Source organism: Podarcis liolepis, assembly GCF_965112155.1.
Source record: "Podarcis liolepis genome assembly, chromosome: 6".
NCBI classification, from domain to species: Eukaryota; Metazoa; Chordata; class Lepidosauria; order Squamata; family Lacertidae; genus Podarcis; species Podarcis liolepis.
This window is the reverse complement of record NC_139559.1, coordinates 31,688,479-31,714,761: the sequence shown is the minus strand read 5'-3', so window position 1 is coordinate 31,714,761 and position 26,283 is coordinate 31,688,479. Positions and strand designations below refer to the sequence as shown.

Here is a 26,283-nt window from a genome sequence, read left to right as displayed (position 1 = left end):
GGTCCACTGTAGGCATGTGCACAGATATCATTTATCTTAATTTAAGATAAAATTATAGGTTTTTTTAGTTACCAAATTTGCGCAAAAAAGCAGGCAAGTAAAAAAAAAGTGTGTGTCGCTCCAAAATGAAAACAAAATGGAAGAAGTGTGGCAATAGATGGCACACAGTGAAATGTCACCATGTATGTAAACAAACTTGCCCATGCAATGTACACAATGTGCTTCAATGCCTTCACAGTTGGGTCACATGGGATTTTATATTGGATCTTATTCCCTTGTCAGATGACTGGCATATCAGGAAAATCTGAATGGGGGGCAGGGAGGAGAGCAGGGTAACATTTGAATGAGGAGGATGTCATTTGCCAGACAAAAATACAGAGACACAAACAGCTTCAAATTCCCATTAAATTTCAGTGTGTTAACAATTACAATCCCATATATACTTATCTAAGGCATATATACGGGGTGATTCATAATGAAGTATACAGTTTCCATTTACTATGAATGGAAACTGTATACTTCATGATGAATCACCCTGTATATATATTATTGTTAACTCTTGTAATAATATAGTAGACCTTTTTCTTTTTTCACTTTTTCTATTTATGTTGTTAAAACTGTTCTTTAATTTTTTTAAAAAAAAAAATAAACTGCAGTGTGAATAAGTCCTGGATCTTCCATTAACCTTAAGGCACAAAACAAAACAAAAAATGTGTGTGTCGCTCCAAGTCAGGCAAAAAACAAAAAAAATTCAAAGCGGAGCTGGTGGATTACTGATTTGATTGGGGAAGCAGGCTGGAGAGGGTTAACCCTTCTCCACTATGCTATGCCATCCCAACTCCAAACAAAATTGCCCTCTAAAGCTATTATTAGGATGGCAAAAGGTACTGATGCACCTTGGCACTACAGACTTTGCTGTTAAGTCTCCCAGTTGCTGCAGGAACACCACAGCTTTGTCACATGTAGTCAAGTTTTTAAATTCAGAATAATTACAAGATTTCTTCTGTATATGTCAGAAAGGTGACTTGTTTCTATTAGAAAAAGGAATGAGCCCAACCAGCTCAGAGAAAATAAAAAATAAAGGAGGTGTTAATTGGGGTTGAGGGTGTCATTTGATCCTTAAACCATTTTTTTCCCTGCCAACAGTTGGTTTTGACCATGACCAGAAGCAGAAATGTTTAAAGAAAGTACTACTTCAAACATTAATTTTCTTACTAACTGTGCTCTAATAGCCTGAGCAAGCAGCATGATCCCCATTGTACAAATAGAGATTGCAGTCCTCAAACCACTAATGAGCGCTATAGTTTTTTATGCTGACGCAGCTGTTTGGGGACTGAGCAGTTCTTTAGAAGTTAAAGCACAGGGAATTTCAGCAGTTTGACAAAGAACACGTGAGGTGCAGTGTTAGAAACTCAGATATATAAGCTAGGCACCAAATAGCTCCTTAAACCAGGGTTACAGTCATCAAAATGGAATGCCTAGTTGCCATTTTTATGCCAGAAGGCTCAAAAGTCATCTTTTTCAATTACTTTTTGGTTCCTAACATACATTCTGATTGTGCAAATAAAATATAAAGAATAGAATAGAACATACAGGATATGTTGCTAGTGTGTGAAATCAGTCAAGATCCAAGGATCCCCAGGCACGCACCTCCAGATGGTGGAGACGTCAGGCACCATTCTGACACCCGGGCATCTTCACATGGTCGCAAGTAGCCAATAGCCAGCTGCAAAATGCATCTAGTGCCTGGCGAATTTTGAGCGCTGGTGATGAGCAAGAAAAGCCTAGAGTAGGGTATATACAGTTATCCTGACTCCCCAAGGCAAGGCATTTCCCAATCTCCTCATTTTACCAGATTTTAATATGAAAACTTACTATATTTTCAGCTGAACAATGTGGACTTACTTGGGCTCAAGAGACTTATAAAGTCAGACACAGGCAGAGGGTACAGAGGAAGGAGAGGAAGATGGAGACAAGGGTAATGGGAAGTATGTGCACTTAGGATTGGTTTAAGTGGAACAGGAATGGAAAACCTGTGGCCTCCAGATCTTGTTGGACTCCATCAGCCAATGGTCAGGAATGGTAGGGGTTGTAGTTCGGCAACCTTTCGAGGGCTGCAGGTTCCCCACCTGTAGAGGATGAGGCCTAAGGGATTCTACTATTATATGAGGACATACCCCTCATCCTAGCGTTGGGCTGGACTCTGCCCCCTTTAAATGCAGGGTTTTTTAATACTTGGAAAGTTTGAAATGGCTAGGATAAAAAACCCCACATTTAAGGTGGTGAAACATTGGGGTGGGGATGCCCCCATATTAATGGGGAGACAGGCTGGTGCAAATCCACATATTGCTTCAGTGTGGATAAGCTCTTCAGTCTAATCTCCTCCAGTTAAGACTTTTGGACTGCTTGCTAGAGGCCATCCCAAACCCTAGGATCTCTCATGAGTACTTTACAATTGTCAACCCAGTTGTTAGTTTCCCAGCATTCAGTCTGCTGGATTTTTGCCATTCTCACTCCAGCACACCAACTATCCTCCTCATTCTGCTGAGGGAATTGACTATGTATGTTTCCAGTCGGGGTCTTAATCTGCAAATGGGTTGTTGAGATGTTGTAAACAGGCAACAAATTTGTCTTGACTGGATTTTCTGTGGGAAGAGTAAATCTAGAGGGGAAAATATGGGCTGGTGTTTTGATGCCAATGATGTGGCTACTGCAAAAACAAACAAACAAACAAACATACCAAAAAACCCCCCACAAAACTTGCATGCATGAGGTACACTGATCCCACAATAAATGTGTGTGGAAGCATTCTATGGTAGCATAACAAATTCTTATTATATGTCCATGGTATTAGTGGTAGGTACCTCGCTCATTTTTTCCACCTACCTAGCTGTGCAATTTGAAACAATTTCCATGCTCTGTTTCCCCCTTCTTCGTTTCAGAGGCTGTGTGCTTTCTGATCCAGTGCTTGGGTACAAAACTGTAGCCATTAAATTTCCCCCCTGGCTATCTCCAGCACAAAAGCTTGTTCCTGGGCAACCAGGCCAATTCCACCCATTAAGTGGGAATAAGTCTCATTAGAGCTATTTAGTGCTGTTACAGCAAAACCTTCAGTTTATTAGCTATACGGACAGAAACTCTTCATGATAGGAGCTGTCCATAAATTGTACAAGCAGAAAGTGGAGGCCGAGGGACTGCCTAGATGTATGCCAAATATATGCCACAGCAGGCTATGGCGCCCAAGAATGATTGCAAACTTTTAGAATGTCTCACTATATGGAATATCCTGGCGTAACCTTAGCTATGGCAGGGCTTGAGCTTCACTAAAGTAAACAGAAAAGTGAAGAAAGAATAGTGTGTTTCAGTGTCAAGAGGCTTAGCAAATATATGCAGGCAATGTACTCAGACTGCAACAGTACTCCGGAGGGAGCAGTTTTAAAAATGGTTCCTATCTACAAATCACTGCTCTTCAGACCTTATGTTTAGCTAGTTTCAGAGAGAAAAATCCCTTTGCTAACCTAGGAAGCCACCATATGATATAGTTTAAGCCGTCACAAAAAGACATATGGCCAACCATCTTCTTTGGAAGGAAATAATAAGTTGTACAGCACTAGAACGTCACACTCTCTGCTTTGTAATAAAGCTAAGAAAAAGTTCTCTGCAGGATTCTAAGGAACTACAACTTGGGTTTCATTCTCCCCAGCTACTGGGAACACCTGCTGAAGTAGCCACTGATGTGAGTTTTATGCCATAGTTGAGAGGTAGCCCTTTATGACCAAGGAACCAAAAGGCTGCAAATACATTTTCTAAAATGTGCTCTCATAGTGGAGGCCCCTCAAGGGTACAGTATGGATACTGACAGCTTCTGTGAGTTGTTACAAGAGACCTGAGGAAGAAAGGGGCCTCTAAGGGGCATGGATACTGTGGGCTTCTTTGGCATTCACAAAAAAGGTTACCAATAATTTCTGTCCCTTTAAATAATAGAAACCAGATGTTGCTGTTGGCAGTGTCTAACAAATGACATTTCTAATAATTGGAAAGCAGAGTCCAAGGTCTCCAGCTTCTTGGGCTTATAAATCAATAACATTAGTGTCTTAATGCAAACAGAAGCATAAGAATCTGAAGAAGCAAGTGGCTGAGTACAATAATCCAAGGCATGGAAACTTGGAGACAGAATCATGTGATTTGCTTGTCTGCAGCAGCGCCAGAACGTTATAGAAACAAGCTGCAACCAGTCTACAGAAATCATGAGTGTATCCAACAGAATTTATGCTAGATCTGAAGCACATGCAACAATCTTCTACATCTTTGAGCCAAAGTTAACATTATCCGAATATTTCCCTGATCAGTTCCATGTGGTTTTTCTTCTGAAATCAGTACTAACTTGAGAAATTATATTTTATTAATAGGTTTTTTTAAATGCTTCATATGAAAAAACAAGAGTTCCAAAAAAAATCTAAAGGAATGGATTCATAATTTCAGCAGGGCAAAACACAGATAGTACTTATGTAGTAGGACAGATGTGTGGCAGAAGAAATTTTACATTTTTAAGGAAGACTTTTCAGGAAAAATAATACAGTAGTATCTTGGTTTGCAACCGCTTTGGATTACAACCATTTTGGATTACAACCACGTCAGACCCGGAAGTGCGTGTCCCTTTTTTTTATTACAACCTTTTTTTTTAATTACAACCAATTTTTTTTGGGAGGCCCCATTGGCAAAAGTATGCCTTGGGTTACAACCTGTTTTGGTTTACAACCAGACCTCCAGAATGGATTATGGTTGTAAACCAAGGTACCACTGTATGATGGAAGGAGTCTTTGGAGCCCGACAGAAACTGTTTGTAGTGAATGGGAGGCTGATACCACTACTGTATTTATTTGGAAAGAAGTTCAGTTGAAATAAAGTTGTCTGCTGGTCAACAGGTTTAGGCTTTGCCATGTCTGAAGTCTGGTCAACTGTAGAGGAACTAAGATGGCAATTATGGATGCTGAAAGGCAAGGCCTGTTGGTCAAGTAAAGAACTGCTCAGCTTTGAAATTTCAACAGTGTTCATACATTTTGAACCTTTGGCACAATCAAGTTTTTAATGGTACTTCTTTAAAACAAACCATGAAACTGGAGATTCTCAGGTGCTGAATTCTTCATATATACCAAATTCTGTGCTTAAGTAGTATGATTCACAAGAGGGGTTCATATGAACACCCGTGTGCTGACAGAGCAAGCAGTTGTTCAGCCAGTGTGAAAGGCCCTACAGGCATAACTTCATATATAGAATGCTTCTAGTATAACTTCCCATTTCATATCTGTGTTAATTAACTTGGAATAACTACCCCAGTTCTGTTTTCACAGCCCCTAAAGAGATTAGAATCAGTACTCGTAAAAGTAGTTTATATTATTATTATTCATTGTACACATTAATTACATGCTCTCAGGGCAGGTTACAAAAAACTATCAGAACTGCTAAATGCTACCAAAATACACATTTACAGCAACCAATTCACAGGAGATAATTTACAACTCAGCCATCAGATCAATTCCAACAGAGGTACTGAGAGCAACTAACATGTTATTGGGCACAGCTTGAATCTGGGCACTGAAATTTCTCCGTTCTTACACCTGACACCATAATGCTAACCAACTTCTTTTGGAAATGAGTCCTATTACTTTTCAATGAGACTTACTTCTAAGCAAGCATGTAACCTGATTCAAAGGCCTAAAGTGGCAATTCTAATCCCATTTACCTAAGAGCAAGCCCCATTAGCAGTCAATAAAACATAATTTCTGGGGTGTTCGGATTCCATTGTTCCTCTTCAGTTAAGACTGCTGCCTCATCCAGCCAATCCTGGGTCCCTATTGAAAGCAGTGAGACATCCTACCATGGTACAGTGGTACCTTGGGTTAAGTACTTAATTTGTTCCGGAGGTCCGTTCTTAACATGAAACTGTTCTTAACCTGAAGCACTTTAGCTAATGGGGCGTCCTGCTGCTGCCGCGCCGCCGGAGCCCGATTTCTGTTCTCATCCTGAAGCAAAGTTCTTAACCCGAGGTACTATTTCTGGGTTAGCGGAGTCTGTAACCTGAAGCGTATGTAACCCGAGGTACCACTGTACTTGCATAAACCCCATTTCATGACTCAGATTTTGGCATCCTTAAAGGTATTATCTGGGAGCATATGTGATTGTTTTACATGTTTTAAATATGTTAAATTGTTTTAACTGCCTCATGTTGGGGAAAAGATGGGGCATAAATAAATATATACTAGTAATAGTGTCGTTTGGCTCCTTTTGTCTCTGCTCGGGTGCAACAATTATTCCGACCCATGGATTAATAAGGCTACAATAGTAATTCGGTAAATAAGTAAACAACGTGAAAGAGAACCCCTCTGTATTTTGAGCACAGGTTTGTAGCCTATCCTATGGAGAGCTTCTGTGGGCTTAAGAGCCTAACTCCGCATAGGAGTGAGCTGTCCCTCGGGACGAACCAGACGCTTATGTACCCCAAATTGCGAACAGCGGGGTCAGCACTTGCCCAGACTTCCCGACGCGGCCTGGACGGCCTTCGGGGCGCTGTGTTAGTGAACTGGCGGCGGCGAGAAGACGAAATCTGAGGGCCCAAACGGCAAGCGCTCCACAACCGCCAAGGGTGCTTGTGTTTCGCTAGAGGGGTTGCCGTGAGAGGCCTAGCCTCGTCGTTCAGGAAATAATCGCGCAGCTCGCACTTTCGAAAAGCCACTGCTATTGCCTCCCGCTATTCCGCTCCCCCCCCCCCGCCGCGCCGCCTTTCCTGCCGGCGGCATTGGCTACTGGGAGTCGGAGCTTCGCACTAGGCCTGTCCTGCCTGTGGGGATAATGTACCAGGCCTAGACAGTCCCCTTGCCCGGCTCACAAGGGGAACGTGCGCCCTCATACGCCCGGGCAGCCAAGAGTCTCTTAACTGTGGGAAAGCGGGGCGGCACAAACCAGTCGCTTGGCCGCTGCCACTAAGCGAGCGAGCAGGCGTGTTTCCGTTGCCGGAGCGGAGAGAAGAAATGTAATAGGACTCCGGCGGCCCCCTTTCCCCGCCCACGAAAGCCTGCAGGCGGCCGCGGAAAGGAAGTTTCACCATCTCTGGGGAGGTGAGCATCCCAAGTGCACGTTGAGGCGTGTTCAGGTGAGGGCGGGGAGGCTTGCTTGCTGTTATATACTAGGCAGGGCAGAACAGGTGAGGGATAACGTGCTGCTATTGACAATTATAACGGAGTGCCATCACCTCGCTCCGCCTCCGCGCCCAACCCGTTTGCAGAAAGGGAAGCTGCAGCTTGCGATCTTCCCGGACTCTGGATTGGAAGAATCTGCCATTAATAGAGGAACCCCCGACCCACAACCGCCTCAAAACTCGTGCAGATATATGTGGCTGCTTACTGTCGTTGCAAACTCAAAAGTCCTAAGGTTAAGATCCTAAGCACTTGCAAGTAAAGCCCGATTGGATTCAACGGAACTTGTTTTTGAGTAAGCAGGCATGAGATAGTGCCAATCTGCATTACAAGATTGTTGTAAATAGTCTTGAGGTGCATTAGGTTAGGGAAAGTATCAGGGATGCATTTCTATGCAATTTCCAGCAAGTAAAACGCCTGGAAATCCATTATACTTTCAAATAAATGCACAGGGAAATAGGTTATGGACTCTGCGCCATGAAAGCTTGGGTCTTGATAAGTTTGTAAGTGCCACAAGACAAAAAAAGTTGTTTTTTGCTTCCACAGACTAACATGGCTAGGATGTTTAATGTTATCCACCGTAAAGTTGAGATGGATAGTTATCTTATCAAGGACAAGTGGTGAGAAAAGAGAATTTATATTTATTTGTGCTTTTCACACATGGAATTCTTGCATAGATTTAGTTCTTTGTTGGAATTCGTACTTATTCCAAGTGCACATGTGACAATCCTGCATGTTGTGATTTGCAGCTATACAGAATGGACTGTAGGAATTTGTTTCAGAATATTGACAGAGTTGTGCAAAACCATAGATTATTGACAAACCATAACATGTTATATTGAAATTATGATTTCTAAAAATGCAGACTGATGCATTTCCTTGAGAATAAGCAGCATAGCGGGAATTGTTTTTGAAAACAAACAAACAAACATAGGACCACACTTCCTTTGTAAGAAAAAGATATTGGCTCAGTTGATGCAAGGAAGATTTCCATTTGAAATTTATTAGTCACATTTTTGCTTTTACTCAATCATATTAAAACTTTTTAAAATGTCAGCTTGAGGTTGGTCTCTCGCATCTCCACCTGCTTTTTCTTGACTCTGTAACACACCGCTTTATGGTTTGTTTGTGTGTTTTTGGTAATATCCCCATTCTCATAAAATATGACTCAAAAATGACTGACCAAAATGTGCTAGATGAAATATATATATCTAAATTTACAAGAATTGTCATTCGCTGTGTCCATAAGGATTAGGAGTGCTGAACTCTCACCTTTGTCTCATGTGTGTAACTCTGCATTCTTGTCTGGAAATACAAAGAACCATTTTCTCAACTGGTTAGAATTCCAGAGAAACCTTTTCTTTTTCCTTTTTGCCAGAATTTAGGCTTGACAAATGTCATAACTAATGCTTTTTCATTCTTTATACAGAATGGAAGCCTGCAACAAGACTGTTGAAATGGCTTTCCAGCTAACAACATTTTTTTTTCTTCTGTTGGAAACAAAGCAAATTATTTCCCATCTTTGTGCATTTTTCCTTTTGAGGAAGTAGAGCCATCAGGGCCATCTTGTCTGCTAGATTAATTAAACCAGTCTTGCTTCTTTCTGCTTTGACCTTTAGATGGAAGGAGACCAAGCAGCAAGCAGTATGAAAACACAGACAGTTCACTTACTTCCAGAAGAGCAACTAGTGGCACTACATCACCAGATGGTGGAAAATCAGGCATCCTATCAACACAGACTACAGAATTCCCAGGAGGCACAGCATAGGCAGGCAGTACTTGTACAAAAGTTACAGGCAAAGGTAAAAGCATTACATTTCTAGTGATATCTCAAATAAGGAGATGATGAATTTTGAGTAGAGAGCTCTTGGTGGATGGAAGAAGGGTACATGAAGAATAAAGTGCTTGCTTGAAAACAAGTTTATCTGCTGTTCTTCCAAATATGCATTTTGGGCATAGAACCTTTTTCCTGACTTGGCGAATTGCTCAGTTCTAAACTTGCGATATCCCCCGTTTTTCTGTCTTTCTGAAAACCTGTACCCCCTCCTCCCCGAAGCAATGAGCTGCTGTGCCAACTGGTAAATATTAGCATCATTGTACTACTTCAAAGGCACTCTGCTGTGCTTGCAGGAAGTTAAGCTGATGCATCAATAACCAGCTAATTTGCCATTTGATATAAATGGTGATATAAATGCTGGCCACATGACCTGGAAGCTGTACGCCGGCTCCCTCTGCCAATAAAACGAGATGAGCGCCGCAATCCCAGAGTCGGTCACGACTGGACATAATGGTCAGGGGTCCCTTTACCTTTACTTATGTATGTGCAATGCACAAAATCATCCCTAAACAACTTGGAACAAACTCAGAACTCTTAGAATTTCATGAAGGGTGTTGCTGCATACACACTCTAAGAGGTAATAATAATAATAATATACCAACTTTTCCTGTTTTATTGCAGGTGCTGCAATATCGTAATTGGTGCAAGGAGTTAGAAATGCGTCTGGAAGCAAATAGGGTAAGTTTTAAAGTATGTGAGTACCATTTTTTTGTGGTTTTGCTATTGGTAACAAAGTGTTGGAGAAATTGGTGCCCTTGTCCTGGCAAGGGAAGTTTATTGCTATTTTTCCTTGAAGTGGTCTACTTCCCTTTTGTGATCACTGTTAAAAGAAATTAGCATAGTTCAGTATATGCTGTAATGTCACAAACAATGGGCATGCTTATTTACATGGAAACTAGCAAGGAAATCAAATTATGACATAGCTTTGACTAATCTTCTATTATGAACAGCAGGTGTGTGTGGAGGGGTGGATTCTCACTGGGATAATAGTGGGGCCAAGTGATTATAGTTCCATTTTCTCCAGTTATTTTCAAAAATAAGCCACACAAGGACTAAAGTTGTGAATGACACTGTGTCTTGTTTGGCCCTTAAGCATCTTTCATTAAGCAAGAAAAACCCTAAACATGCAAACAAATGCACTTCAAGTTGTGCTCACCTCAGCTTTTCACTGGCTTATTGATTCATGGGACGTTAACAAGGAGATCCTGAAGAGAGGGAATAGACTTAATATGGATGTTGTTTTGATTAAATTGTCTGCCTTTTTTGCAAAGGGGTCCCATCCACACCAGTGGGATCGTAAAGAGGACCATAGTCTAGAGAAAGCGCTGATCCAGTTGGAAGAAGAGCAGCAGAGGTGAGTGAGCTTTTGCAGAAGCTTTATCTGAGCTGGTTCTTGGGGAAAGCAGTGCAACAGCTGCAGCACCATCATTTCATCTTATTGGGACCTTTACAATAGAGATTTGCTAATCCATTGCCTTTCCCCTACGCTTCAGATGTGAGAATTTGGCTGGGGTGAACAACTTGCTCCGTGAGCACTTGGACAAAGCCAATGAGGTGAATGGGGCTCTCCGAGAGGATGTCAGCAAGCTGATAGCTGACTGGACAAGGGCCAGAGATGAGCTAGAGCACAAGGAGAGCGAATGGCATAAAGAGCGGGAGGTAGGAATGTGTCATTAATAAGATACTGGGTAGGGAAGGTGGATTTCCTTATTGATTAACCTTATATTCTAGGCACAAATACTCATTTCTGGTTTGGCAGGCATTGGCTGGGATTAAGAAAACAGTAGAATATTAATTCAGGGTGCGTACCGATGTACATTGTTCTAGAAGTCAAGACGCTGCGGAAATTGTTTCATATTTAATATACGTAACTTATAATGTAAGTTATAGACATGCAGTTCCCAGTGAATGATTTTCAGAGGTAGTGTCGTGAAGAAAAAACAACTCCTGTATTCAGTATAGATCTGAACATACCTTTAATTGATGTGGAAAATGCTGTGTATTATGAGATTATCCTATACGATCCATGCATTCTAGGTTAGAAAAGTATTTCTCAACCATTTGACTTCTTTCCAGACTTCTCAATAATTGGTCAGTCCTAAACAATATAATAAAAGCTTTTTCAAATTTCAGAGAAATGTATTTTTTAACAGTTTAAAGAGACTCAGTTTTGTCGGTTCTGAAAGTCTTTAACATGATTCTGAATGCTGCTGGCAATAATTAAATATGCATTTTTGAAAGAAAGCAGTTTTTGTTTTAGGCTGGGAAAATAAAGCTGTGACTTGCTGTTGTCTTTACATATATAGTTCTTTGAGAGTTATATGCGGACTGAACATGATCGTCTCTTTGGCATATGGCGGCAAGTAGTGACCTTGCACCGTTATTTTGTGGAAATGAAGACAGCAACTGACAGGTGAGGTTTTTCTGTCAGTTGAATGTGAAATCATTTGCTGAACTAAAATAGCTGATTAACGGGGGGGGGGGGGGGACTGACTCTAGCTTTTCACGTCTTTAAATCTGTAATTTATTTTTTTTTGTCCAGTATAGTATTATTTGTTTCTGTTTCAGGGATCTGTCTGAGCTGAAGGCTGAGCAAGCAAGACTTTCTGGCTGTATACTTGTCAGTTGCTTACACTTAAGTTCTGGCACACAGCTCTTGGATACCAATAGTTTTGAAAAACTTACCCTGAGGGGACAGGCCCAACAGCAGCAACTTCATATCAGGCCCAAGAAGTTGGATATGGAAAAGGAAATATACCAGCAAGCACAAGCAATTGTGAGTTTGCATGTCAAAGGAGAATTAGCAAAGGAGGATCTTCATAACAGGTAAAGTACCTCCTTAAAAGGCCCCACTAGCTGCTGTCCTCATTTACTGTAGATTTTTTAAAGAGTCAGATGGGACATAATGACATAACAGTGCTGCTGAATCAGACCAAAGGCCTATTGAATCTAGTATTCTCTTAAAGTGGCCACCTAGAAGCTCCTGCAGCCAATCGGAAGCTACACCTTGGTTTTCGAATGGTTCCGGGAGTTCAACAGACTCCTGGAACGGATTAAGTTCGACAGCCAAGGTACCACTGTACTAAAATCTCAGAGATCAGTCACTGATCCAGAGAAGGGATTCAACCCAGTGTGGTTTAGTCTTTAAAAAAAATATTGACCGGTGATTCTTGAGCTGGGGGTGAGGGGGGGTGAGGAAGAGGATAAAAAAGACAAAGGCTATATTTTAAGCTAGTATAGTTGATGTCAAATGAGTTGTGAAGTATAGACTAAGTGGTTTGGTGTCTGCAACTTTGGGCATGTGAAGTTGTATAGGAGTATGTGTTGCTGCACAATTTGCTTCATAACTTTTTTCCTAAGGTGGTTGGAGATTTACATTTTTTTAAAAAATGAAAGCTCAAAATCTGTGGGCCCTGCCTAGGGTCACCAGTGAAGACGTTCACAGGTGCAGGATTGGCAACCCCTGTGCTAATGTGTTAGCCGCCCTGAGCCCGGCTTCAGCTGGGGAGGGCAGGATATAAATAAAAATTTATTATTATTAGTGAAAAGCCTAGTGTGCTGTAAATGCTTCTCTTCTTTTTCCAAGGGTGATAGAGTTGACTGCCTTGCTTGAACAGTCTCAAAAACAGAATGAGGAGAAGGAAAGGTCAATGAAGACTCTCAGAGACACTGTGGAGATTCTGGTATGTTTGAAAAATAATCCAGTGGCTGTTGTGGAGAAACGTTCTTTGTCCTATTGTAAACATGAAGAGGAACTGCTCATTCCGTATATATATCTAATAGTAGAGACTGTCAGCACTTAGAATAGAGGTGTCTAAGAGCGAGTTGTTGCGAAGGGTTGCAATTCTCAAGTGATTCTATGGTATAGAATGCAACAACTGGAAAAAGGTTATCTGAAGTTTCTGAGGAAATCTGCTTTGCTTCTTTCTTCTGGACTTGCCTATAGACAGACTTTTTTAAAACGTATTTTCTTTGGCATCTTAGTTCTGGTTAGTGATGTAAGCAGGCATTTGGAGACACTCCACTGATATGATGCTGTCATTCAGTACTCTTCTTAAACCTGTGCTTTAAAATATGAGCTATATCTGAGGGAATTGCACCTCTAGAAGAAGGTGTAAAGGTAAAGGGACCCCTGACCATTAGGTCCAGTCGCGGACGACTCTGGGGTTGCGGCGCTCATCTCGCTTTATTGGCCGAGGGAGCCGGCATACAGCTTCCGGGTCATGTGGCCAGCATGACCAAGCCGCTTCTGGCGAACCAGAGCAGCACACGGAAACGCCGTTTACCTTCCCGCCGGAGCGGTACCTATTTATCTACTTGCACTTTGACATGCTTTTGAACTGCTAGGTGGGCAGTAGCTCCCTCTTAATCTCCCTTATTCTTTTTCTAGGAGGCTGATCGCTTGCAGAAAGAATATGAACAATCACTGAGCAATAATACACATGAAGAGATACTTTCACTTCAGCATGTGATAAAAGAAATAACTGAGGTAGACCTAACTGGAATCTGTCTTCATGGTTGCTTCTGTAGAATTTCCCATGTCTGTATTTAAAAACAAAATTAATGAAAGCAGATGTGGTATAAACATATGATCTAAACTTTAAACACAGGTTTTACATATTTTGCACCTGCTTGGGGCACTTCCATTTGTTCATGTATTTCAGTGTTTAAAAACTGATTTCAAAACTTTTGTGAGGACTAAGCGCTGGTAAGGCTTGACACAAATTAAGCCCTGATACTACTACTACTACTACTACTACTACTGTTATTATTATTATTAGTTGATTTCCCTTGGCTGATTATGTAATCCTAGATTTTGCTGCCGCCATTTTGCTGGGTTGTATTTTGCCCCATCATCATAATTTCCCATCCTTGAAAATGCAATGGATCATTATTTTCCAGCAGAAGTGAAAGACAAATAGATAGCGGGGTGCAATTTTTTGATTGTACAGAACTGAGAAAGTAACGTTGGTCTTGGATTTCAGGCAGTAATCAATGAGAGTGATGCAACGATTGGCACCCCACAGGATGAGAACTATGCTGAGCCTTGTAGCTTCTTGCAGTTGAACCCTGGTGACCCAGATAGGGCTGTCCTGCTGGTGCGTGAGGTGCTGACTAGGAGAAGCAATGAAGTGCAGGTGAGAGAACTTCAGAGGTTCCCTTGCCAGTAAGACTATCACATCACCAGTAGTAAAACTCCACACCTCGTATAGCACTTTTCTCTGCCTTTGATGCTCTGCCTTATAAATTTCAACCTCTTCCTCTTCCTGCTAATAAGTATTCCTAGTTCCGTCAAGCTGGTTTTGACAGTCATTTCTTTCCCAGACAGGTCTTGCATTGGTGATTTGTTCTTTCCACTTTTCTAATCACTCCCTTTCCCCATGAGCATTCTGTTTATGTCCAATCTTACAACTTTCTCTTTTTATTTTTTTAATTATAATTTTAATTAAGTTTTCAGTTTTACATTTCAAAGTAAGCATTTTGCAAACTTTAAAATACCCAATGATTTCCCTCCTTCTCCTTCCATGGTTCATTTTACATGTCATACATTCCTGCATATTTTACCATACCATTCAGATCAGTTTTCTTCTTTTACATCAATCAAATATTATTTACACTGTTGAATTTATCTTAATGATGCCAGGTTTTTCAGCTGTGTACAGTTATTTTCCATTTATTCAATAAATGTTTTCTACTCTTATTTAAATATATGTTCTTCTTGCTCTCTTATTCTATATGTTAAATCTGCAAATTCTGCATATTCAATCAACTAAAGTTGCCAATCCTCTTTTGTTGGGATCTTGCTCAGTTATCATTTTTGGGCTAACAGAACATGGGCCACAGTTGTTGCATACATAAATAACCTTTTATGACACCTTGGAATTTCTGTCTGGGTTATTCCCAATAAAAAGGACTCTGTTTTTTGGGGCGGAAATAATGTTAAACATTTTTTTCAACTCATTATAAATCATTTCCCAATAAACTTTTTACCTTTTTACATGTCTACCACATATGAAAAAAGGTTCCCTCCACTTCTTTACTTTTCCAATACGTATCTGATCTTGGCCAACCTATCTGGAGTTAAACACTATCTATGGATCATTTATAAATACTTCTCTTTTAGTGAGTAACATGCAATAAATTTCAGATCATTTTCCCAAAGTTTCTCCCAGAGGTTGAAATCTATATTGTGTCCTATATCTATTGCCCATTGTGTCATTGAAATTTTAATAAGCTCGTCTTTTGTTTCCCATTCTAATAAAAATTACACATTTTAGACAGACGTTTACCCTTATTTTGTAAAAGTTCTTTTTCAGATTGTGAGCTTTGGTCCAGAAATCCATTCTTTTAATCTAATTTAAACATATTGTGTGTCTATTGATATTGTAGCCAATCCGTAACCTAGCTCCTTAAGTTTTCCATTGGTTTCAGTTTGGGTTCCCTCCCTGTAAAATCCAGCAGTTCCCTGTAAGTCGCCCATTGTCTATCCATATTAACTCTCTTAATTGTAATTGCTTCGATGGGAGTTAGCTATAAAGGATTTTTTATTTCCAGCAGATTTTTGTATTTCTCCCAGACTCTATACAGATTCTTTCTAAGAATGTGGTTCATGAAACTCTTATAAATTTTAGCCTTCCCATACCAGATATGCATGCCAGCTAAATTTTAATCATGGCCTACTAAATCTAAAATGTCTGCATTGCCCAATACAATTCATTCTTTTAACCAATTCAAACAAGCTGCCTCATAATACAATTGCAGGTCTGGCAGGGCAAAGCTTCCTCTTTCTTTTGCATCTATCAGAATTTTTTGTTTAATTCTTGGCTTTTCTCCCTGTCATATGAATTTAGAAATATCTTTTTTTCCATTCTTTGAAGAAGCTTGGATTATTTACAATCAGATTAGATCAGAATAAAAACAGGATCCTAGGGAATATATTCATTTTAATGGGTGAAATTCTACCTAACATGGGGGAGAATGAAACTTTCCCTATCTCCAACTCTTTCTTAACCTCTTTCCACAATTTAAATATAATTACTTTCAAATAGGTTGAATTTGGGAATTTGTCAGCCAAATTTCCAAACACTTAATTTTTTTGCTTATTTTTAAACCAGACATCCTTTCTAAAAAATTTATCGACTGCTCATCCATGTTTTTGACCAACATTTTGGTTTTATATGGGTTTATCTTGAAACCCACCACTTCTCCAAACCTTTTATTTTCTTCCAATGTTTTGGGAACACTCTCCAAAGGTTGTTCTTGTGTCAACTCCACATCGTCAGCAAATGCCCTTAATTTACAGTCTCTACATCCCACCTCAATACTTTTAATTTCTCTATTTCTCCTTACATTCTGAAGCAATATTTCTAATGTCATAATAAACAACAGTGGAAATAGGGGACAGCCTTGTTTCGTTTCTTTTTCTATTTGGCATTTATCTGAAAGAATATTGTTTACTAATATATTTGCAGATTGATCAGTATAGATTGCTTTAATTCCTGCTAGGAAAGAATTTCCTATTTCCATTTTCTCCAGAACCTTAATCACAAAAGACCATGAAATATTGTCAAAAGCTTTCTCCACATCTAGAAAGATTAGGGCAGCCTGTTTTTCATTTCTTACTTCCAGGTAAATTGATTGCATTTCTTATATTGTCTTTCATTTGTCGGCCTGGTCTCTGTGAACTGACTCAGTGTCCTTTTCAATCTACTAGCCAAGATTGTAGCAAATAGTTTATAATCACAGTTCAAGAATGAAATTGGTCTGTAAATTTTAGTCTTTGTTAAGTCACTGTCTTGGTTTGGGATCTGGGTAATGAATGTGTGTTTCCATGAAGCTGGAACTACTGCTGTCACCAGAATTCTGTTTATGGTGACCTCAACCTTACAACTTTCTCTGCCTGTACATAACATTCCTTCAGTCTTCAGCTGCTGCTTCTCTGTGGACTAATGCTTAACCACCTCTGTCTGTATATAATACCCCTTCAGTCTCTCACTTTCCCCCTAATCATTATAATTTGCCGCCTTTTGCAGCACCTGAGACAGCAGCTCTTGTCTAGTCAAAATTCTGTCAGCTCCCTGGAGAAGCAACAAGAGCAGCAGAAAGACCACTGTAAGTTCCTAAGCCAAAAACTTGAGCAGCTAGAAGGAGAGCAAGACACACTCATTAGCCAACTTCAGCATCTGCAGTCCATGGTGGAGACTTACCGCAGGTCAGACATGTAATGCTTTCCCCATCTTTAAAGACTTGTATTGTAAAATAGATCCATATGCTTCTCTTGGCTTGCAGTGTTCTTTCCTCTTGTCAAGTCAGTAGGTTGTCTCCAGTGCTAGTCCTACTCAGAGTAGACCCATTGTAATTAATGGGCAAAAGTGGCTTTTCCAATGGGTCTACTCTGAGTAGCAGTTAGCTGGATTCAGCCCAATATCTCTCTGGATTTGAAGCACCTATTTAAATTGTGAATAAACCTTCATATGTGGTCTGTGCTCTTCAAAGTTTGCCTGGGGCAGTTTGCATCCACAGGTTGGAGAGAGACAGTACTCAAGAAGTCACTCTGCCTTTCAGATGTGGTGGTGTCCTCATTTCCCTGTATTCTCCAGTAGCCCAGATAGGAAAAGGAGGATGCTCAGTCAATAGTAGCTAAACAAGTGCAATGAAACTTTGCAGTGTATCTCTGTTTTTGGTTTTTCTCTAACTGAAGACTTTTTCTTCTCAGTGACCATGTCACCCTGGATAAATCCAAGATAGAATTACAGCAACAGCTGGAAGTCTTGGAACTGGAAGTCCAGCACTTGCGCCGAAGCAATACTGAGCTACAGCTGAAAGGAGACATGGTGGATGGCCAAAAAGAAGAACAGCAGCATCAATTGGAAAGGATGCTGCGGGAGAGAGAATATATGTGAGCCTTTTGTCTTTCCCCCCCAAAGGGCAGTACGTTTGTTGCTAGGAAAATACAGGAAAAAGAGAAGCTGGCAAGAGCATTCACAAACCCAGTTCTTACAACAATCCCTCTCCATTTTATGAAGGTTGTGGAAATTTGGAATCTTTGCACTTTCTTCACCCTCTTGTCAGGATTGTGTATGGGCTCTGCCAATTTCACTTTTAAAAATGAGCCCCTCTGGATAGCATTTGTGAAATTTGCAATATATATATATATATATATATATAAATATGGTGCTGTATGAGGATTTTTATGTTAGAAAATGAAATTTGCAGCCCCGGTTAAGCTTTGGAGCTCTCATGTACTTCACTACTTAAAATAAATAAGTGTATGTGTTCATTCAGTCAGGAAGACCGGAATGCTCTTGAAGGAAAACATTCATTGTTAAAGAGTGAGTTGGTAGCCATGAAAGAAGCACTGGAAAAATCTCACCTTGATGGAGAACTGGTGAAACAAGAAAAACATGAACTTGCTACAGCGCTGGAGCAGGTAGAGTTATTTTCTTTTCCTAGTAATAGCCAAACACACTCTTGAATTTAAACAGGAAACTACATAGACACTCACTGTAGACAGACACTGGCATGTTCATTAAACTGCTGTAAAGTGGTGGTCAGTGAGCATAACAGTAGAGTTTACAAAAAAAATAAAAATAAAAATTCTGGTATTGTCCTGTTCTGGGCAAGAGGCTGAGCTGCAAATCCAGTTCCCACAGCAAGTTTCCATGTTTCCTGGCCACCACATGCTCCCATCTCTTTCCCCATGGTTTAGTAAAGCCTATGAAGGACAGTTATGGACAGTGGCGTAGCGTGGGGGGTGCAGGGGGGCCCGGGCGCACCGGGCGCAACATCTGGGGGGGCGCACTTGCACTCGCAGCTCTCTGCCCCTACCTGGCTCGCTCACTCTCTCTCTCACTGCAGTGCTGGCTGTGTGAATCCGATCCGAGCCGCTGGGTCGCCGCCCACTGTGGAGGGGGTGGGTGCCAGGCGTGCGGTGCGGAGAGAGAGCGAGGGACTATCTGGGGGAGGGACAGTGCAGCGGCCGCCCAGCGCAGCGCTGAGCGCGGGAGAGAACCACACCAGACCAGACCAGGCAGCAGCAAGAAGAAGCTGGCAGCGGCAGCAGGTTAGGGGGCGCAAATTACTTGCCTTGCCCCGGGTTAGGGGGCGCAAATTACTTGTCTTGCCCTGGGTGCTGACAACCCACACTACGCCGCTGGTTATGGAGAAACAACATTGTAGCAGCATTTGACATTAGTGCATGTATATTGGCTATATGGCTTAAATTTATGCATGTGGGGCAATCCTTTATAACTTACCTTTGATTAATTTTGGGAGGCTAAAAACAGGAACAGCTGCAACTTTCCTTCTTCTCTCCTGCCTGGCTCCATTGCAGCCATTCTTCCACTGAAAATCAGAACTTCTTGGACTGCATTTGATTTTGAAAAGAAAAGAAAAAAGGAGGAAGTTCAACAAATAATGTGTAATGTCTAGTTCCAGTCTAAGTAAAATGGTCCTAAAGATTTCTACTCAGAAGTGTTCTGGTTGTACTAAAAAAAGAAATATATATATATCTGGCAATTGGAACGTGTTTCTGACACAAGCATGTGATCCTTGTGACTGGCTCAGAGATTTTTTTTTAAAAAAACATAAACATGCATATTTGGATTCGTTTTTTCATGATCAATCAGAATAGTGGTTTTTTCATGGCATTTAAGCTACATACTCATACATTAGTAAAGTCATTGGGTTTCTATTTAAGGAAGAAAAGGAGACATACTGATGGAAAACCAGTGACATAATGCAAGATTAAGAGGGTATATTCTAAATAATCCAACAGATATTAATCTAGTCTTTTCCCCATTAGAACCCTCAGTGAAGGTTCCATGCCACAGGGAGGCATTGGGGATAGAAGTTATCTTAAAAAATATGTATGTATCTTAAGTTTTACTCGAGTGCTGCCATTGAAATTAATTGTTCTAAGTTAGCTATGTCCATTAATTTCAAAGGCTGTATTCTAACTGTGACTAGTACAAGACACATTGCCTTGAATGGCTTCAGAGAGTGAATCTTTGATCTTTGGTGAGTGGGAGGCATTTGACTTTCCTCAATGGGGAATCTGAAATATCCAGCTGTAAACCTTGCATACTATTCGGGCGGAGGTGTCTCCTCACCTTCAGGGACAACCTTTTAGGGAGTGCAAGAGGTTGCTGCAGGAAAGTCCATTTGGACAGCATGATAAAATATGGTTTATTGTAAGTTAACAAAGTTAGGGGCAAGTCTTATTCTGCTTTTATTGACTGGTGTTTCTTTGTTTTGTGTTTTTGGGTCCACAAGGCTGAGCAGTCCTTTGCAAAGTTAACTGGTGCACACAATAAGCTCAAAGCAGAAACTGCTCACCTTCATGATGCAGTTGCAAAGATGAGTGCCCTTAATGAAGCTCTAGCATTGGACAAAGTGAGTTTGAATCAACTTCTCTTGAAGGTAAGAAGACTGTTGCAGCTGAACTATTCTTATTCTGTGCAGCCTACAAAATATATGTAAGTAATTTGCTAATATGTAGGTTGCATTTTTAGCAGTTCGAAAGCACGTCAAAGTACAAGTAGATAAATAGGTACCACTCCAGTGGGAAGGTAAACGGCGTTTCTGTGTGCTGTTCTGGTTCGCCAGAAGTGGCTTAGTCATGCTGGCCGCATGACCTGGAAGCTGTCTGTGGACAAACGCCAGCTCCCTCGGCCAATAAAGCGAGATGACTGGACTTACGACTGGACTTAATGGTCAGGGGTCCCTTTACCTTTACCTAGGTTGCATTTTATTCAGAACGGGGGAAAGGAAGGCTGCTGTTTAAAAAAAAAAATTAATAAATTTTGAATATAGAAACAATCATACAATCAATTACAGTTCCCCCCATAACAACCCCATCTATGTCCAGCTTTATTAGTAGTAATAAACTGAAACATAAATTCAATAGCTGTCAATTTAAAAAATGTTGTTCCACAAGTTCCCATGGCCTATACACATGTTTTTTCTTCATTGCAAATGAAGTAAAAGTGGACCACATTTTGTAAAACTTTTGTAGATTCTTGTGTTGTCGTCTTTCTTGTACTTTATCTCTCAACCTTCCCATCAAGATAAAGGCCCAAACAATAAGCATACCAAATTTCATATGTTTGCATTCCATATCCTCCAGTGCCTTGCAAGAGCAAGAAGTGCTGCAGTTATAATATGCATAATTAAGTCTTTGTATCAAAGATAATTTGCTTCAGCTGCAGATATTGAAATAGTGCCATTTTCACATCTAATCAATTTAAAAGTAATTTGTTCCATTTCCTAAAATACCCTTAACTAGAAGTTTTTAATCTGTGGCATTTTCACCACATGTGTACAAATGTTCCTTTATCCCCACACTTTCTCCAACATTGTAGAAAGGTATTTTTGCATATTTTACTTAGTAACGTGGAGTGCTAGTACCATCTGTGGGTTAGCTTTAAGATGTTTTCTCGTACACGAGCAGAATTAGCTCAAAAAGGAAATATTTTCTCACATTCTTTCCCATAAAACATAATAAATTTCTTTTAAGTCTTTCCCATCTAGTCTTCAAATTGGAAGATTTTGATGTTTAAAAATTAACGATAGATTTATAAGCTATAAAACATTTTAAAACAATTTGTCCCTTGTTTGCAAATTTCTGTGATACTGATGAAGTGAATGACTTGAGCGTTTACCATCCAATTGTGGGAGAAGTTTGTTGTATAGCTTTTCCAGACAAAGGGGTACCTCTGGTCTTTATGCCAGAATATGCCCATTGAAGGCTGCTCTTTTATCAGTTGCTTCCATTTCCTTAAATGTAGATGGAGCAGGAAAAACAGGCACTTTTGGACAAAGTTGATCACCTGGAAAGACTAAGGACCTCTTCACAGAAACAGCTCAACCAGATGGCGAGAACAAATGAGGAACTAAGTGCAGACAAGACTCGGTTACAGCAGTTGCTACACAAGGCTGAGGGAATGCAGGAAAGTTTACAGGAAGAGTTAAAAGTACTGAGAGATGAACAGAAAGAGACTTGTGAGAAGCTGAGCCAGGTGAGTGTTAGCAGCAGACTTGAGTTATCCTGCATGGACATTGGGCAGCAGCAGTGTTGTGCTTCTGAAATTGGGTTCAGTTAGATTATGGAATTTTGCTTGAACAGTGAATAGCTCAGTTAGTTTGAAGGTGGTGCTGATAACACCAAGGTTGCAGGTTTAATCTCCATATATGACAGCTGCATATTCCTGCATTGCAGGGGGTTGGACTAGATGAGTCCAACTCTACAATTCTATGATTCTAGGAATCTTTTCAGTAGCTAGTGCTGCTCATCACAAAGTTCATTTTACTATTCTTGCATAAGACAATCTTTTCAATCTTATTTGTACTCCATAAGTGTTTCTGGGTAAAGTATGTTTTGCAGCCATTGTAACACTCATCTAGATTTTCTTCTTTTCCAATACACATTCTTTCTAAAATCTGGCCACTGGTGAAGTGTCACAGTAAAACATTAAGTGCGGTGGCCTTCAGGCAATTATATATTTTGTACTTTGATTCTCTCCTGTGTATAGATAATCAAACTTCTCCATAGCAGTCCATCTGTAACAGATCCATTTTTCTTTGTAATATGCAGTTAGGCAGGTCCATCTTTTCTGTGAGAACAATTTTCTATCCTTCAAAAGAAGCTATAGATCTATTTCTTTTTACAGTGCATTATTGCTTAAAGTGACAGAGCTTTGCCTTTTGCTATAAATTGATTTTCTTTCTCCTTCATAGGCTCATCACCAGCATGAGACATCTAGTACTGATTTGGAGCATGCACATCAGGAGTCAAGTCGTCTTGGAGAGGTGCTGGCCAAGACGTCCAAAGAAAAGGAATCATTAATGCGTGAGAAAGCCGCATTGGAAGTACGACTAGGGGCTGTTGAACGAGAGAGGTGGAGTTTTTCAGAGCAAGTGGCAGAGTACAGGTAAGAGGCTGACGAATGGAAGAACCTTGCCTATTTGAATAATTATTTAATGCAATCATTGTAGCTCTGGATTCTGAGAGATGACTTTCCATCAGAGGACTATGCAGCTTTTTGTGTCTTGGCTGTTCAACCATGTGGCAGAAGTAGTTCCACATCTGCAGAAAGAAATTCAACAAATGCACAACAGGAAAAATGTTTAAGTCAAGCCCAAGTTTGAAATCCTGTACACAGTTTGACAGGTCTGTTTTCCATAAAGCTGCAAAACTTACACTTAATAGTATTTCTGTTCTTCCAGACATTGTTTCTTGTATCAGCATGACAAATGGCCTGTGATTGTTGTCCTTATTGTCTGTATATTTAGAGGCTGACTGGTGCACTGCTACAAATGAATGACCTCCTTTTGTTCATAGTGTTTCCAGGGTACTCAATCTGGCTTTGCTGGGATTACATTTATCATGTCATGAGCAAGAGATTAAAGTCCCACAAATTCTGTATATGTAATTTGTAGATCAACGAAGGATCTTCTGGAATCAAGCCTCCTTCAAGCTCAGCTGCAGGTGTCTGACCTGGAAGTTACCAAGGGTCAACTGGAAATGAAAATCCAGGCAATCAACCAGGCCAAAGAAGTGATACAGGGTAAGATGTTTCCAAAGGCTTCCAGCAAAAGGTAGTATCAACAGAGCACCCTCCCTTCATGTGATAAAAGGCCAGTGGTCAAATAAGCTGTTATGCCTCATACATTCTGACTCCTGCTCTTTGTTTATTCTCACAGGAGAGGTGAGATGCCTTTGCACTGAACTGGAAGCTGAAAAGTCAAAATTTAAGCAAGAAAAGGAAGAAAAAGCACAACAGCTCTTGCAGGCCGAGCAGAAGTACCAAGAAATGCTTGACCACTGTCAAATTGTACATAAGGAGGAAGTTAATACACTACGTCAAGAGTTGGTAAGCAACCATATGGTCACCTCTTTAATTCATGATATATATATTTTTTGGGGGGTGGGAAATTGAGCAGAAGATAGAATTAATAAAGTGGCTCAAAATGCCAGATGATTACCAAGACTTACTTTTCCATTCAACTGTTATGCCTTGTACTAATTAAACTATTAGTCTTCTAAACTACCTTGCTTTGGATGGGTTGTTTTCAGCATAATGCTAAGGTGAATTGTTTGTCAGCTCAAGGATTTCTCTGTGCACAATCAAGTGCTCCCCCCTCTCCTCCCCCTGTGCACTCTCTAAATCTGTTCTGCGAACCCCCAACACTCTGGAGTAGAATTGGTGTGGGACAGATGCAGGGGGAAGAAAGGTGGGGAAGCCAGGTTTTGATGGACACAGAAATAAGAATCTTACCTTAGATTGCCAGGAATTTCCCGTTGCAGCAAACCTTAGCAGAGGGTGCAGAGAGGTGTTTTGTACACATAATGGTCCAGTGTCTTGATCTCTAAACTCTGGTTCTCTTATACATCTGTATCAGGATGCTGTCTCTGCCTTAGCTGATAAAATATTAGTGATATAATGCTATTAAAGTGTGTGAAGAGCTCTGAATACCTGACATGCACATAGGCCATGTTGTAGTGAATGGAGGGGTGGGGTGGATAGCTTCCTTATACTATCCACTACATCGTAGTTAGTGTTATGGCTATAATAGTATGCTGCCTTGTTAAATGGATCTGGAGTAGTTGTGAGTGTGCATTTGTGCCTCCAGTTGCATGATATGTCACGTCTAAAACGTTGCCCAAAATTTTTACTCTTTGTTGTTGTTGTTGTTGTTTTTTACTTCTAGTGCGTTTTTCAATATAAAACAAATTCATGAGGTGCTTGTATTATTGTTGCATATAATTTTTACTTTAGTCTAAAATCTCCCAGTCTTCTGGCATTGATCAGTTCAGGAAAAATCTGTGCCTGGCAACCTCGTGGTACAACTAATTTGGCTTCCGCTACATCCAACCTTACACAGGCGCCTAGCTATTTTGTATTCTAGCTTTCCTCAACACCAAACATATAACAGCAGCAGAAAATGGAGAAAATATTCTGTTGCAACAAAGTCCCTAACATCTCTCCACACCCATCTATTGCAATGTTACTCATGACTCTTTCATATTAGCTAGGCTTGGAAAGCACCAAGTAACATTTGGAAACTGGAAAAAGCATGATATTACTTAATCCATTCCATGTTCCCCACCTCATACACACACATAAAAGGCACAAAATGCTGCCAAGAAGAGCTCACAGTGCCTCTGGCATAGCTTATGCCACATCCAGTGGTTAGGAGAACAGCAGCTGATGTCTGCAGCCACAAGCACCAAATTTCCCAGTCTTTGAAACCCCTAGGAGCTCAAGCAGATCCTGCTTGTAAACAGTCACCCTTTTGGCATGGCCGCACAGAGAAAGGAGGACTGGCATTCCAGTTGAACAGTCTGCCAGTTCCATAGGCCAGTGACTAATGGGAAACCTTCATTTAGTACCCATAGGTGATAATTATTACTCTCAGAGCAAAGTGTGATAAATATCCTTCCCAGAAGCAAAACTCAACACTATACACAGCATCTGCTAAGGTAAGTAGTAAACGTTACATCAGTGGCTAGAAGCGAGACTGTTTTTTCCTTTCTTTTTGTTCATTTATTGGAATTGGCTGAAATGCTTCCAGGAAGGTGAACGAGAACGCCACCGTTTAGAACTGGAGCAGGTGTTGGAGCGCATAGTCAAGGAAAAGGAAGAGAGTGAAAGTGTCTATGAGAGGAAGCTGCTGGAACTACAACAGGAGGTCGTTGCTGTAAAAACACATATGGAAGACGAGCTCATTAAGGCTGAAAATGCCAAGCAAGAGGTAAAGTTTGATAGGTGCTTTTGACCTAGAGACATCCCCCCACTCCTGCCTTTCTCTTTTGGAACCTTCTGATGGAATGGTATCTGCAGGAAACTGTCTCCTGCAGAGCATAGTGATTGGATTTTGTATATAAGGGATGAGACGATCTTTTAGGTATCCTAAAAGCATGGGTGTCGTCAGGTTTTATGTTGGGGAGGCAGGCTTTATGTTGGGGGATAACCTCAGATAGTTAAGTATTTTTTTTTATTTACTTGTTAGAGGGAGGCAACTGCTCCCCTTAGCTATGTCCATACCTAAAGGTATTATATGGATTGCTTAGGTGTTGTATGAGAAATGATGTATTTTAGGTATTATGTGAGAAGGAAAAAAGCTTTTCTCTATCCACTTATACTGCACCATGCATAATTTTATGCATCTGTAGCATGTCATCATTATTCACCTTTTCTCTAACTAAAAAGCCCCCATTTTCTGTAATCTTTCCTCCCAGGGGACCTGCTC

General features: G+C 40.5%; 1 protein-coding gene across 8 annotated transcripts in view; it reads left to right on the top strand.

Annotated features, from left to right (window-relative positions):
- CEP250 (centrosomal protein 250) overlaps positions 1 to 26,283 on the top strand; it is a 136,488-nt gene that overhangs the window by 94,799 nt on the left and 15,406 nt on the right. For 3 of the 8 annotated variants that reach the window (XM_083508453.1, XM_083508446.1, XM_083508452.1), the window contains exons 1-19: positions 6,343 to 7,115; positions 8,813 to 8,995; positions 9,652 to 9,708; positions 10,302 to 10,384; positions 10,524 to 10,689; positions 11,337 to 11,443; positions 11,599 to 11,856; positions 12,617 to 12,713; positions 13,421 to 13,519; positions 14,016 to 14,168; positions 17,064 to 17,242; positions 17,747 to 17,929; positions 18,316 to 18,460; positions 20,305 to 20,451; positions 21,819 to 22,049; positions 22,768 to 22,961; positions 23,470 to 23,597; positions 23,734 to 23,903; positions 25,606 to 25,785. In XM_083508453.1, coding sequence (XP_083364579.1) covers positions 8,813 to 8,995; positions 9,652 to 9,708; positions 10,302 to 10,384; positions 10,524 to 10,689; positions 11,337 to 11,443; positions 11,599 to 11,856; positions 12,617 to 12,713; positions 13,421 to 13,519; positions 14,016 to 14,168; positions 17,064 to 17,242; positions 17,747 to 17,929; positions 18,316 to 18,460; positions 20,305 to 20,451; positions 21,819 to 22,049; positions 22,768 to 22,961; positions 23,470 to 23,597; positions 23,734 to 23,903; positions 25,606 to 25,785 — 2,760 coding nt within the window. In that variant the 5' untranslated portion in view covers positions 6,343 to 7,115. Of the gene's footprint in view, positions 1 to 6,342; positions 7,151 to 7,181; positions 7,202 to 7,739; positions 7,814 to 8,812; positions 8,996 to 9,651; positions 9,709 to 10,301; positions 10,385 to 10,523; positions 10,690 to 11,336; positions 11,444 to 11,598; positions 11,857 to 12,616; positions 12,714 to 13,420; positions 13,520 to 14,015; positions 14,169 to 17,063; positions 17,243 to 17,746; positions 17,930 to 18,315; positions 18,461 to 20,304; positions 20,452 to 21,818; positions 22,050 to 22,767; positions 22,962 to 23,469; positions 23,598 to 23,733; positions 23,904 to 25,605; positions 25,786 to 26,283 lie in introns of those variants that run through there. The other 5 variants (XM_083508448.1, XM_083508447.1, XM_083508450.1 and 2 more) reach the window with 4 other exon arrangements.